This window comes from Mus pahari, chromosome 2 (assembly GCF_900095145.1).
Source record: "Mus pahari chromosome 2, PAHARI_EIJ_v1.1, whole genome shotgun sequence".
In the NCBI taxonomy this organism is placed as follows: Eukaryota; Metazoa; Chordata; class Mammalia; order Rodentia; family Muridae; genus Mus; species Mus pahari.
The window spans coordinates 100,538,625-100,553,167 of NC_034591.1; the positions used below are offsets into that span (position 1 = coordinate 100,538,625).

The 14,543-nt window shown below is 45.6% G+C and overlaps 1 protein-coding gene across 2 annotated transcripts in view; it reads right to left on the reverse strand.

Moving 5' to 3' along the window:
* Nucleotides 1–14,326, reverse strand: part of Dguok (deoxyguanosine kinase) — a 28,280-nt gene extending 13,954 nt beyond the window's left edge. For both annotated transcript variants that reach the window (XR_003843293.1, XM_021190808.1), the window contains exons 1-2: nt 14,110–14,326; nt 1,745–1,857 (exon numbers count right to left, since the gene is read on the reverse strand). Coding sequence is in view for 1 of the 2 variants with exons in the window: in XM_021190808.1 (XP_021046467.1) it covers nt 1,745–1,857; nt 14,110–14,251 (255 nt within the window). In the remaining variant the exon portion in view is untranslated. The remainder of the gene's footprint in view (nt 1–1,744; nt 1,858–14,109) is intronic.
* Nucleotides 14,327–14,543: the final 217 nt, after the last annotated feature.

Here is a 14,543-nt window from a genome sequence, read left to right on the forward strand (position 1 = left end):
TCACTTGGTAGACCAGGCTGGCCTCGAACTCAGAAATCCGCCTGCCTCTGCCTCCCGAGTGCTGGGATTAAAGGCCTGCGCCACCAGGCCCGGCTTTTTGTCCTCTGATCTCTTAATCCTTGAGATTTACCTATAGTGTGTGTGTGTGTGTGTGTGTGTGTGTGTGTGTGTGTGTGTATGGCATATTTATCTACCCCACCATACTCTCTCACCCCTCTCCCCAACAAAAAGAAAGGAAGAAAAGAAGAACAAAAGGAAGGCTGAGGAAACGACTCAATTGGTAAAACGTCTGCTTTCTGAGTGGATTCCCAGAATCCACATAAAGAAGCCAGGTGTGGTGCAGGTGTTGGCCATGCCACAATCCTGGTGCTTGGGAAGTAAAAGCAGAAAGACCGAGAGCTCAAGATAGCCTAGGCTACAAAAGACCCTATCTCAAAAAGCAAAAAACAAAACAAAAACAAATAAGTAGAGGGCTGGAAAGGTGGTTCAGTGGTTAAGGTTTGCCTACGGTGGAGTAGCAAAGCTTTTGTGATCATATTTTAAAATGTCACTGCTTGCCTCTGGCATACTCAGAAAAAGATGTTATAATTTGTTTCTAATGGAAAATGTTACAAATATACAACTGTATACATACAAGCATATGAACAGGTGACTGGAAAACACATTTCTCTGATCAGCACAGCATGCGGTCACACAGGCTGCATCACTCTGGACCGGAGCAGCAACCTTGGCACCAGATCCCACTCTAAGGTGCCCTCTCACACAGAGCACCGGGGACCAGGAGAGCCTGGCTGGTCTCTTGGTAAAGTGAGTGGAAAAGAATGCACTGAGCAGCACCTCACTCACACAGAGTGGCTTCCAAATGGAAAATGACCCGGAGGAAACCTTGAGGGATTCTGAAGAACTAGATCTGAAGAGAGAAAGCTCTCTTAGTCTCAACTGTACACAGAGGTTCCCATAGCACAAAAGGCTAAGGCTTTAAAAGGCAGAAGAACCTGAACCAGTGAGTCCAAGTCATAGGGTCCAACATGGTTCAACACGCGCAAGAACCGACCAGTAATCAGAGGCTAAAACAGGACGAGAGCCACTCAGCACATGCTCCAGGTATCTGCAGTTCATGAGGCCAGCAGCACACACTGCCACTCCTTCAGCTACTCTAAGCTTTTTGTCCAACTGAGCCTCCCCCACTCACACTTACGTGGTCAGGCTTGAAGCCAGGCCTATGGCCTTGGCAGAAGCAGTAACCTGACAGTGGGGCTGAGCTGTGAGGTATGAGTGAGACGTGTGGGGCTGGTCCAGCTTGGAAGAGCCCTGGTACTGAGCATGTGCCTTAAAACCATGAGCTGTTGTCTCTGCATGACTCAAAGGGTGACCAGATGCTCAGTGAGGCCCCTTCCCGCATCGAAGATGTCCTCATTGACTAGTAGTCCTGCCAGCCAGCTTCAATAATAACAATAGAAATACTTAAGGGTAGGAATGACAACATTCATTTTCAAAGCCTGGATGGTTGGGCATGCTTGGGAAACCACAAAGACAGGAGGCAGGCGCTTGCAGACATACAGAAGCCACAAAAATCAAAACTAAACATATCCAAACAAGTCATACCCTCTGTGGCCTGCTTTCTAGAATGAAGTTATTTTAAAAAGGAGACAAGCTGGGCTACTTCATGTCTTCCGAGTAAATTAAATTACTCCAATTAGACTGCATGCATGTCTGCCAACTCCCCCCACAGCTGAAAACTTACTTTTTGGGCTCCAGCAGCCTGGATATCCTGCCACGCTGCTATAGGTTCTGCCGCCACCTGCCACTCCGGGTGAGTTGTCGTGAGTAGCTTCACAAAGGTGGATTTGCCCACAGCTGCAATGCAAACGGCACATGTTCGGATGCTTCCCAAACACAGGTGAAGGAGGCAGCCAGCAACTTCTGCCACGCCCGCCCATCTCAGGGGAGCCAGGGCCAGCTTTTTCAGCTTCAAAACTTGGCAGATGTACAACTCACTGTCGGCTTGGTGAAGGCTTGGGCAGCTAATCAGTTACCACAGCGAGCTCGGGCAACAGGGAGCAGACGTGACCTTAGGATTTAGCCTGCAGTTTTAATGTGCCAACCTCCCAGAGTATGTAGTAACTGTTGAGAATATAACAGAACTTTCAAAAGTAGGCAAAAGGTGGCTATAAAGCTTGGGCTGAGACTGCAGGAATTTTAAGTTGAAGGAAAAACCATTCTGAGCCTCACTCATTCAACAAACCTAACCAACAGCCATGGAGGGCTAACTTGTGTTTGGGATTGTCAAGCCCTGGCGTATGAGGGTGATAAAACACTGGATGAATTTTATCCTCAGAGGACTGGGTGAAGGAAGGGCACTAACCAAACACACGGGGAGTTACTGATAAATCATGCCGTGCTGAGAATGGAAAATGCAGGATACTTGAGATGCAGCTCAGGGGGCTGGGAAAAGCTTCTTTGAAGAAACGTTGTCTGAGGAAGCCCCAAAGGAAGCCCTGAGCAGTCAGTTAGGCTGGGGGGGGGGAGGGAGGGAAGATAACCCATACATGGAGCAGCATGAACCTAGGCCAGGGAGAGGCAAGCAAGAGATGGCGGCAGCCCGAGTTTGGAAGAAGAGTGGTTAATACTGGGGTGGCCAGGCAGACAGCAGTGATGTGCAGCTCCACAGGGACTCACAGATTTGACCTCTGGGCAGAGGTACATCAGAAGCAATGGGTTTCAGCAGGGAAATTACAAGATTCCTTCTCAGCTTTTCATTTAGTTTTACTCCGTGTATGAGTGTCTTTGCTTGTGTGCATGTGACCTGTGCACCACCTGTGTCAGATCCCCTGGCAATGGGTTCTGGATACCTGGAGTCGACATGGGGGTGCTAGGACTTGAACCCATCCCTCTGACTCCTCCTCAGCTTTTAAAGACTATCCCAAGAGCTAGGTAAACACGGGCCAAAGGGAAAGTCAGCACAATAGCAACAAGTTATCTGTGGCTTAATGGGGTGACAGCAAGGACGGGGACCAACCTAGTCCCACAGGGCTAAGATTACCTATTTCCATTTACAACTCCATCTGGCCCATCTGTCCTAAGCTCCTGGTGGGCAGAACCTTCTGGACATCCCACGTGCAGCTCAGAGTCTGCGTATTCCCCAAATAAATGCTATCCAATCCACCAGGTGGAGCATCCCAGCCTCTAGACCTAGAGGATGGTAACACCCACTGGTGTCAGACCTCCAGAGGCCTCAAGGCCTTTTGCCTGTGTTTCTAGCTGTTCTGGTTTGTCCTTTCCCTGTTTGCACTTCCACACTCAGGACCACCTCCACACTGCACCTGAAATGCATGAGAAGCACAGCTTAAAATCCTGTCACCTCTATAACCCAGGACTCAGGAATGCTAGAGAAGTTCATGAATTTGAGGCCAGTGGTGAATATGAGGCCAGCTTAGATACATAGTAAGACACTGTGAAGGTTTGTATATGCTTGCGCAAGCGAGTGGCACTATTAGGAGGTGTGGCCTTGATGAAGTTGGTGTGTCACTGTGGGCATATACTTTAACACCCTTGTCCTAGCTGCCTGGAAGCCAGTCTCCCACTAGCAGCCTTCACATGAAGATGTAGAACTCTCAGCTCTTCCTGTACCATGCCTGCCTGGTCACTGCCATGTTCCTGCCTTGGTGATAATGGTCTGAACCTCTGAACCCTCTCCACACCTGCTCAACTCCTAACTCACCCTTGCATGGTTTGCTCACATGGCCCTCTTGTGTGAAGCTGTTGTGGACACTGATACCTCTCAGCTGGGCTAGCTAATTCTCTATGATCACTACAATGACAACTGTTTCTCTATGTCAAGGATAGGGCTTTGCTAGGACAGAACACCAAACCCAGCAACAAACAAAACATTAATTCCAGTTCCCTCCAAGGAGAGACCAGTCTGAATGTGGTGGTTCGTGCCTCTGACCCCAGCGCCTGAGAGGGAAGGCAGAGTCAGCATCTCTCTGAGTTGGAGGTTGCCTGGGCTACTAAGTTCTGGGCCAGCCGAGGCTATGTACTATGACCCTCTCTTTCAAAGAGAGAAAGAAAACGCCTTCGGAGGAGCTCTAAAGCTCCATCTTCTTTATCAGAAGTGGTCCTTCTCGAGTGAGTTCTACCCTCTGGGGGGGGGAGCAAATGGAACCAAGAAAGTGCGTGAGAGCTCAGGAGCCCCATGTCCCAGCCAGGAGCCCACACAGCAATCTGTGTCCTTCATCATACAGCACCCCACTCCTCGCAGAGCACAGGAGGACAGTTATGCACAGTCACGCTTTCCTGTCCCACCTCCACCCAACTTTGTGCTTGTTCATCTTGCTCTGCCTCTGCACTTCCCACACAGAGGAGAGTAAATGTCTCCCCTTCCATCAAAGCTCCAGGCCAGTGGCTTAATCCTTCCTTTCCCAAATCCGACATCTCACCGTAAATGTCAGTGACTTCTCTAGTTAGCTCCTGATTCCTACTGCACTGGTGAGTTATCCACTGTCAAACCTGCCTGTGCTGAGTACACCCCAGCTTAAAATATATGGCCTGTGAGGCTAACACCTAGAGTATAGGTTGTTCAGTAAGTCTGAGGGACAGTTCTTATGGTTAGGGTAAAAAGTTATTTAAGCAATTAAAGCAATATTTATTTACTCCGTGTGCCATGACACAGAGGATAGAGGACAACTTGCAGAAGTGGTGTCCCTCCTTACACCATTTGAATCCCTAGGGACAAAATTCACATCCTTGGGTATGGCAGCATCGGAAGCTACCATCAGCACAGAAAGACAGGAAACAGTGATGGAAGGTCCTGAGAGCTGTGCTGTGCATTTTACTAGGGCTGGGACAGCCTGGGTAACTCACTCTAGGGTAGCATTTCCTGAATGGATGCTCACCCACATAGAGGTGAGTAAATGCCAATGAGAACTGAGCTGTAACTGGCACCACCCACATATGTGGAACAATCACTTCAATAACACAAGGTTACATAGTTCAGTAAAATCCAGAGATGGTGTAACTTTCCAGTGTTGTGATAGCTACTATTTCAGAGGACCTGAGTTCAGTTCTTAGCACCTACACTGGACAGCTCACAACAGTCTGTAATTCCAGGGGATCGGATGCCCTCTCCTGGCCTCAGCGGGTATTGCATGTAGGTGCATGAAGCCCTACACTGACATACCTGCACATACATAATTAAAAACACAATCTTTAAAGACAAAAGTCTTATTAAAGTGTTCTCAGAGGCTTCACAGGGAATTTGGTTTCCACTGCCACAGAGGCTTGCTAATGACAAGAATACATGTGTCTACAGCCAGCCTCCCTTCAGATATTTTTTTTTCTTTAAATCTTGGACTTAGCATAACTTAGATCTTCCTGTCAGATAACAGATATCTGTTATCTTTCTTGGGTTTCCCACCTCTCAAGGTGCACCACGTCTTCCTTTAGAGCCTTAGTTGTTGGTGTACTCTAGTTTGATTATATGGAAAGAACTTTTCTCAGAGGATATTATTATTGGAACATGTGAGTTTTTTAAACTTTAGGACAGTCATTCCACAAGCTAGATGCAGCCCTGTTGTAACTGTTTACCTTTGCAAGCCATGGCTTTTCCTTTGCACAAACTTTTCTATAAACTGCATGCTTATTATAGCTAATTATTCTGCAATGCAGTGGTGACAGAAACGGACCTACTGCCCCAGGTATCATATTTTCTAAAATGTAATATACTGGCACCTCACAGGATTTTGAAAATATATGATTACCTCTAGGCATTTTCTATTGTTTTTCCTTTTGGGGTGTGTGTGGCTCCTCTGGGTAGCCCTGCTGTCTTGGAACTATTCCTGTAGACCAAGCTGGCTTTGAACTTAGAAATCTGCCTGCCTCTGCTCCTGAGTGCTGGGGTTAAAGGTAGAATTAAAGTGCCCATCATTTTCTTTTCCTCAATAAGATGGAAAATGTGAAGGGGAAAAGATTCAACGTGAAAAGCCTTTACTGAGGTCAATTAATGGCAGTAATATAAACCTGGCATATTAAAAAAATTCTTCCCAAGAAAAATGAGTCTTTATGTGAGGAACTGCATCGGTTGCTGTGTCCATTCATGCAAGAGAAGCCCTTGGAGCACCTCCTAAGTGGTACTGTAGCTAAAGCAATGAAGCAGACTGAGTTCTGCCCTCAAGGACCTTCTTCTCCAACCTTGAGACTCACCCCAGGATCACAAAGGTTCTAATCCTGAAAGTACTTCTGAGAAAACTTAATAAATCAGTCAGAAGTGTGAAAGAAACTTAATACTTTAGTTTCTTCCTTTCTTTTCATGGGATACTATTTACAAGGAAAAAAAAAAGGTTCCTCACAGCTCAGAGCATGAGGTGAACTCAACCTTTCTGTAAGAATGGACCTGCCTGCTGGTGCTCCCCTCTCCCACTGTGGCCGTCCTGATTCACCTGACCACTGTCACTTCCCGAAGCCTCCTTGCCCTCTGTCCAATGCCACTCCGTCCCTAGGCAGAGGCAATCACTCCCTGCTCTAGTTTACCCAGGTATTAGGCTGCAATCATTTGCTCCCTCTTCCCCTCAGCAGCAGGCTGGGAGCTAGCTCTGTGAAGACAGGCTGCACCTTTCTCCCTTCCTATGCCGGGTGCCTGGCCAGGTACTAAGAATAGAACTGGGGGCATAAGAATGAGGTGACTTGCAGAGACAAGAGAAGTCAAGATCCAGTATTAGAAACAGGTTGTTCCCCACCAGGATTCTTTGCTCATTTTTTTTTTTTAAAGCTTGATACAGAGAAAAGACATGACGACAGTGTGCATAAGACACTATTTCTAATGCAGGAGCAATATGCCTTTAGCAGAGCCCTGTGATGCCTTACACTCAAGACTCCAGAATGGGAGGAACTTACTGTTTCCACTTCTCACAGTAGGTCTGTGAAAGTGAAATACTGGAATGGAGTCAGATGACTCGCTGACAGTTATCTCATATGACAACCTGCACTTCAACTGGGGTTTGTAGTCACAAAGTAATGGGCTTCAGGAAGCAGTGAGGGACACAGCTTAGTGATGAACAGAATTAAAGGAGCTGCTAGGTATTTTATTGTTTGGATTTTCTGTTGTGGGTGCTGAGCTTTGAACTGTAGTCATACAGTCATACTGCCTGGTTTCAGGATCATACCGGAAACCATTCCCTTTCCTGTGTGCCAATGACTAACTTCCTCATAAATGTGCTAGGACAGGACCCTGGCAGTCACCACACAAGCACAAAGACAGGGCAACACAGAGATGAGCAGAGTACTGGTGGTTCCAACCCAGGGAAGGGACTGAACATGTTGGCAACACCCAAGTGCATACAGTCATGGGTAGGAAGCTCTGCCAGCCCACACAGGATGCACAGGATGAGGAACTCAGTGTGGGAGCTGCCATCTGAGTGTGTGCTGAGGGAAGCAACTAGGCACTAGAGCCAATGCCGATGCAGTCTCCCAGGTCGCTCTGCAGCACCTCCAAGGCTTTACCTACCCCCACCTGTCACCAGCTCCATGCAGGGACTCAGTCTCATCTTAAGTCTCTCTGTACTTGAGTACCCAGTCAAGTCAGTTCGGGATCTCCTCTATGTGTCTTGCAGATCCCTTAAAATGCATTGCTCTTACCTCCCCAGAACATCTCTTCCTTGATTTCATCCTCTGCTTACTGAGTCAGAATGCAAACTGTAAGCCTGAGCACCCTCCTCCTCTGCTAACCTTCAAGCACTCACCGAGTCCTGGCCAGCTCGATTCCTGACTACTCTTTCAACTGTCCCGTCTTTCTCCCTCCATTCAAGCCTGTGTCATCTCTCCTCCTTCAACTTCAACAGCTGTGGAAACTAGAATTTTTACTCTAGACCTTTCCAATTTATTTACTTGCCCATTGGACAAGCTAGAAACAAAGCATTATGGGTACTGCAACAGATGTGACATAGAAAGTGTCCACTTTAGGAAGCACTTGTTTACACTTAACTGTAGCCTGTGGCTTTCTAGACACGAATCTGGTTACAGCACACACTGACTTCAACTCTCTCGTAGCTCAGGCAGCCACTTACTGCCAACAGGATGAAGTAGTACCCACAGGCTCACCAGCATCTGGCCAGTCCTCCTCTGCAAACCTCCTAAGGTAGTGTTCTGCCACTACCTTAAGTTTCTTGTCACAGTGGCAAACTACCTGACAACTGAGACAATTGGGAGGGAGGGTTTCTCTTGGTTCAGCTTGAGTCTGTCTTGGTGGGAAACCCCCAGCATCAGGAGAGTAAGGCAGTTTTGCATCCCAAGAAGGAAACAGGGAGAGATGAATGCTGGTACCCTGTATAGGAGCCTTGGCACAATACATATAATAACAACTGTAAAAAGATGCACTCCAGGAACTCTCAGGTCACTATCTCTCCCCCCTCTTTTTTCAAAGACAGGGTTTCTCTGTGTAGCCATAGCTGACCTGAAACTTACTCTGTAGCTCAGGCTGGCCTTAAACTCAGAAATCTGCCTGCCTCTGCTTCCTGAGTGCTAGAATTACACTCCTACCCAGCTAATTTGCCCTCTTGACTAGACCACTTAAAAAAAAAAAACAAAAAAACAATCTGCTAATGTGTTTCAATCTTTCACAGAAAGAAAAATAGCCTTAAACATCAAGGGCCTCAGTCTTTTCCTTCAATATAGTCTTCTGGCTTTAAATATCATCTATACATACACCTAGCTCAGCGTCCTCCACTCACATACCCACGGGCATATTCAATATTGCTATTTGGCTATCTCATAGCCACATTGAAACCCAATTATGCTTAAAACCAACTCTTTTTTTTTTTTGGCCAACTGAAAGTCTTTATTCCAGCCAGCTCTTAGTACATTCAGGTATTTGGGACCTATACCCCCAAGCACTTAGAGCAAAACTCACATCCTGTTATCTTGCTTGGCAACTGCAGGGAGAACTTTTGGCTGAGCAGGAAGTTTAACAGAAGCGGAGATAAGCAGTTAGCTGGACAGGGAAGTTTAAACACAAAGGGTATGTAACAGAAGCAAGATAAATTAGCAAAGGCAATTTGACCTCCAGTTCCTAGAACATAGTTGGGTAATTTTCCACAAGATTCTCCATCAGGCCAATCAAATTCTAATCAAGACTGAAATAGCCTAAGCAAGAATAAGAGATGGCACATCCTATGAATTTACTGGCCCTATCACAAATATATAGTTTATATGTGGACCAAGAGCATACATTAGTTTTACCTTTTGAATTCTTATATAGATTTCACCCCTTTAGAAAGTACTTATTCACAAATAACTGTGTTTTTTAAATCCTCAACAAATATATGTAAGGAATGGACTCACAATTCAAATCCTTTCATGTTCCTTTTCATCCATCAGACATCTCCAGGAGGAAGTAATTTTAAATTTAATAATGGATGAGGATTTCTTAAACTGTCTATAGTAAATACTATTAGCCTTTCATATAAGTTACATTAATGCCAATAAAAGCAAGAATAAAAGCAATAGAAGCTATTTTATAGAACACAGGCATTGACCAAATACTCTCAAGAATCTTATCTCTTATAACTCTGTTGCCACAACTTTAGTTGTTCCTGTGCTCCCCAATAACAAATTATGCAAAAACAAAATAAACATTCTATCTAATATCAAGAGCTATGGAATGTTAATAGTGACAACAAAGACACCTCAGATAAACCTAGTTCCAATAACTCCTCTCCCTAAGTTGACTGTCCTGGTTGACTATTGAATTAAGTTTACACAACTAATAAGAAAAGAGTAAATCAAGAACATGATCACTACCCCATATTTCTGACATTACAATACATTCTCAAGAGAGTATCTTCTCTGAAAAACCAACTTCCCACTTTCTTATAAAAGGTCTCTTGGCATTAACAGGATATGAATACTCAGCTGTTGACCAAGTCCTAGGGCAGATTAAAGGTCCCATATTCTTTTCAAGTCACTTTCTTCCCAATATGAATTGTCATATTCAGTAAAATGTCCACACAATGGCTGTCTACCTTCCTTACATGTATAGGACGCCCGGAAATTATGGATGCTCATCATTTACAAGAAAGGCTTTTCCTGAGTCTTCCAATCCACAGGGGTTCAGACCTAGATGGACTCTCTAATGAGATTTAAGAGCTGAGATAATTCTATAAATGTTCCCACATTCCTTGCATTCATAGTGTTTGATACCAGCATGGAATTTATTATGTTGAAGAAGGCCTGAGCTCCAACTGAAGTTCTTTCCACAATTTTTATTTATAAGGGTTTCAACCAGTATGAATTAGGGTGAACTAAACCTAAACATTTTCCTGCCTTTCTTACATTCATAGACTTTCTCACCAGTAGAAATTGTCTGATATACAACTAGCTTAGAATTACTGAAGGCCTTTCCACATTCCTTACATTGTAAGGCTCCTTATATTAAATTTAGTATGCCAAACCAAGTTTCATGTTCAACTAAAGGTCTTCCCATATTTTTAACATTGTTAAGGTATTTCACCGGTGTAAGTTCCTTGATGTATTTTAAGGAATACATATGAGGAAAGTACTTCCCACAATCTTTACATTCATAAGGGTTCTTGCCATTATGAATTCTAAAATGCCCAAGAAATTGGTAACAGTATTGAAAAGCTTCCCCACATTCTTTACATTGAAAGGCCTTCTCACCAGTATGAATTCTCTGATGAATTCTAAGGGTTGTTCCATGAACAAAGTCCTTTCCACATTCCACACAGTGAAAGAGTTTCATATCAGTATGAATTCTCTGATGTTTACTGAGTTGGGACTTAAGTCTGAAGGCTGACCCACACTGCTCACATTTAAATGATTTCTCCCCAGTATGGATGCTCTGATGACGAACGAGGCTTGCCAGAACAATGAAGGCCTTTCCACATTCCTGACACTGAAAGGGTTTCTCACCAGAATGAATTTTGTGATGCTGCAATAGGTTTGAGCGCTGAATAAAAGCTTTGCCACACTCACTGCATTCANATGGTCTCACGCCACCATGAATAATCCCATGTTGAACAAGAGTGAATTCACNCTTGAAGGACTTCCCACAGANCTTGCATTCAAAGGGTCTTTTACTTGTATGAACAATTTTATGGTTATTAAGCTGGCTGGGAAGATGGAAAGCCTTTCCACATTCTTTACATTCAAAAGGTCTCTCAACACTGTGAGACTTCTGATGACGAATGAGAAGTGTGTTAAGTCTAATGAACTTTCCACATTCTTTACACTCAAAGGGTTTCTTTCCAGTNTGAATACTCTGATGTTCAGTAAAATTGGACCTGCGACGAAAGAATTCCCCACATTCCTTGCATTGCACAGTGAGCTCTCGAGTGTTCACTAAGTGGGTACTTAGGTCTGAAGGCTGACCCACAGAGCTTACACTTGAAAGGTTTCTCTTCAACATGAGTTTTCTGGTGCTCAGAAAGGTGTACCTGAAGCCTAAAAGCGTTCCCACATACATTACACTCAAAAGGTTTCTCACCAGTATGAATACTCTGGTGCTGAACAAGGTGTGTGCCAGTTCTGAATTTCTTGCCACACGCCTTACATTCAAACAACTTCTCCCCAGTATGACTCCTCTGGTGCCTAGTGAGCTGTGCCAGAACAGTGAAGGTCTTCCCACAGTCCTCACACTGAAAAGGTCTCTCACCAGAATGGATTTTCTGATGTTGCATAAAGTATGAACGACGTTAAAACCAACTCTTGAAACCACTAACACAGCCTGTTCTTCCCAGACTTCTCCATTTAAGACAATCTAAGCTGGGTGTGTTAGTGCACAACGGTAATCCCAGAACAGAGGAGGTGGAGACAGAGGATGTGTGTTCAAGATTAGTTTGGAGCTGCATAAGGAGTTCGAGGCCAGCCTGGACTCTGTAAGCAAGAGTTTGATGTGGGAAGGGAACAAAAGCAAAGCTCAGAGTCTGGTCTGGAGAGATGGCATAGCAGTTACGAGTGTTTCCTGCTCTTCCAGAGGGCCTGAGCTTGGTTCCCAGTGCCCACACTGGTAGCTTGCAAGCACCTGTAACTCTCCCTGCACTCACATGCACATTCTCACACCCAGACGCAGAACTTAAAAAAACAAAACGAAACAAAAAAAGGACCAGGGATGGGCTTCAGTGGCAGAACGCTTGGCTAGCATGCACAAGATCTCATGATAAAATAACTAAGTAAACAAAGATACATTAGAAAACAATCCAAACTAAGTCTTCCAAGCTGCTCAAGTAAAGATGACTGAGGTCATCACGGGCCCCTCCAGAGCACACACCTCATCTACCACCAGGTCTCGCTGGCCTGCCTTAAACTCCAACGTTCATCTGGGTCCAGCTTAGCCTGTTATACTGCAGTGGCTTCGTAACTGAAACCTTCCTATGCACTGGGGAGGCGATGCTTTCATCTCTCAACACCTCAAACCATTCAACAGTTTCCTATCTCAGGTTGCTATCCATGGGAGGCCTGTCCTTTTCTGATGAGAAACGCAAGAATGGATGGAGGGCAGTGAAGGGAGAGGCTGGGAGGAGAGGAAGGAGGAAATTGCTGTTGGGATGTAATATAAAAGACAGTAAATTTTAAAATTAAAAAACAACCCACGATAGTCTTTGGGATCTACACAAGTCGGTCCTCCTTCGTCCGCCTGATCATCTTCACTGTCCTCCTTGGTGACTCTACTTCGGCTGAAATGGGTTCCCTCCTGCTTACTGAACACACCATTCTATCCCCAGGCTTTCCAACTTGCTCTGCCTGGAATACTGTTGGCCAGCTGCCCACCTGGTTCACTCCCCCACATTGTCCAGGTTATTGTCCAGCATCCCTTCACCAGTGAGGTACTTGCTGATTACTATATTTGGAAAACGGACAGCCATCCTCAACCTCTCATCTTACTCATCGACAATAGCTCATACACTGTTTATTTACCCTGCTTAATTAATTTCTGTAGCTTTATTATGTACCACTCCCTATTAAAACTCTACAAGTGCAGAATTTTTATTTGATCTGCTCATTGCTGTATCCTCAGAGCCAAGAATAGTGCCAGCACAGAGAAGATACTCAAAGGGTGATTTGCTGAATAGATAAAATGAGATACTATTTGCTGCTAGAATGTCTTGAGCACCCCATGCCTGCTGATACCATCATCCGCCTCTGTGCAAAACTAAGTACCCTCAGAATTCAGCAACAGTGAGTTGAACCATTTTGAATCCGTGTTGTTCTTTTGTTAAGATACTGGGTTACTTGTAACAAAATATATAATAAATATCTATTTCTAAGTTTAAAAAGCTTGATCCTTCCTAACAAGGCAGGCAACTTCCTGTGAGTTTGAGCCCAGCTTGGTCTAAATAGCAAGATCCAAGCCAGCTAGGGCTACACTGTGACTGTTTCAAAACAAAGAACACCGCCATAATAATTTATAGTGCCATTAACATGGGGGTACAGCGAAGCAGTGAAAATGGAATCTGTTAAGAATTGATCTAAACCAGGCGGTGGTGCCACATCCCCTTAATCCCAGCACAAGGGAGGCAAGGGACAGGCGGATCTCTTCTGAGTTCGAGGCCAGCCTGGTCTACAGAGCGGGTTCCAAGACAGCCAACGCTACACAGAGAAACCCTGTCTCAGAAAAAAAAAAAAAAAAAAGAGTCTAAATAAACAATGGCTCATTTTTAAGTGTGTGTCCCAAATACTGCATGTGACACACCAAAATTATCTTAAACTATGTAAACTGGACATTTATTTTTATTTTTGCTAAATCTGGTGATGCTATTTTAGGAGAGGAACCGGCACACTGTGGCGTCTATTTCTGTCAAATGAAACATGCCAGCAAAGCAGTGTAATTCTGGGGCTATCTAAAGCCTGCGTCAGACTTTCACGTCCCTGTGGGTGAGCAGGTGGGCGGGGACCGGGGCCCAATGTCTCCCAAATCAAAACCCACGGTGCACTGTGGGGAAAAAGGCCTGATATGCAGAACCGGCCGGCAGGTCTGGCGGTGGCAGCAGAAGGGGTCAGGTGGGCAGGGCGGGACGGGATCTGAGGCCAGCTGCTTTCCCCAGCCTCTCAGTCACCTACTCGGCGGAGGCCAAGGCTCGACAGCCACTTTCTGGCCCTTACCGATGTTGCCTTCAATGCAGAGCCTTCGGGGGCCGCCCCCGTCGTGCATGGCCCTGGCGTGTGGCAGGTCCACGAGCGCGTTCCGCAGCAGGGAACGGAAAGACGCTCGGAGGCGACGCAGAAGGAACCGACCTGCGGCCATCCCCACCCAAGCCGAGCAGGGCGGGCACTTCCGCCGAGAGCACTTCCGCCTGCGGTCTAGCGACTCCAGCGCGCCTCTGACGTCGGAGGGCCGTCAGGCAGGAAGTGGCTGGTTTTAGCTCTCTAGGCCGGGTGAGGCCTCGGGAGCTGCTCTGTTCTCGCGACATTTGCAGGGACGCTGTGGAGGGGTGTCTTGGTGGTGTGGTGTAGGCGGGTGTGTTGAAGAAGTAGAGTTCAGGCGTTCGTAGCGCTTTCGTTCTTTTAATATGTGTATGTACAATTATTATGTAATA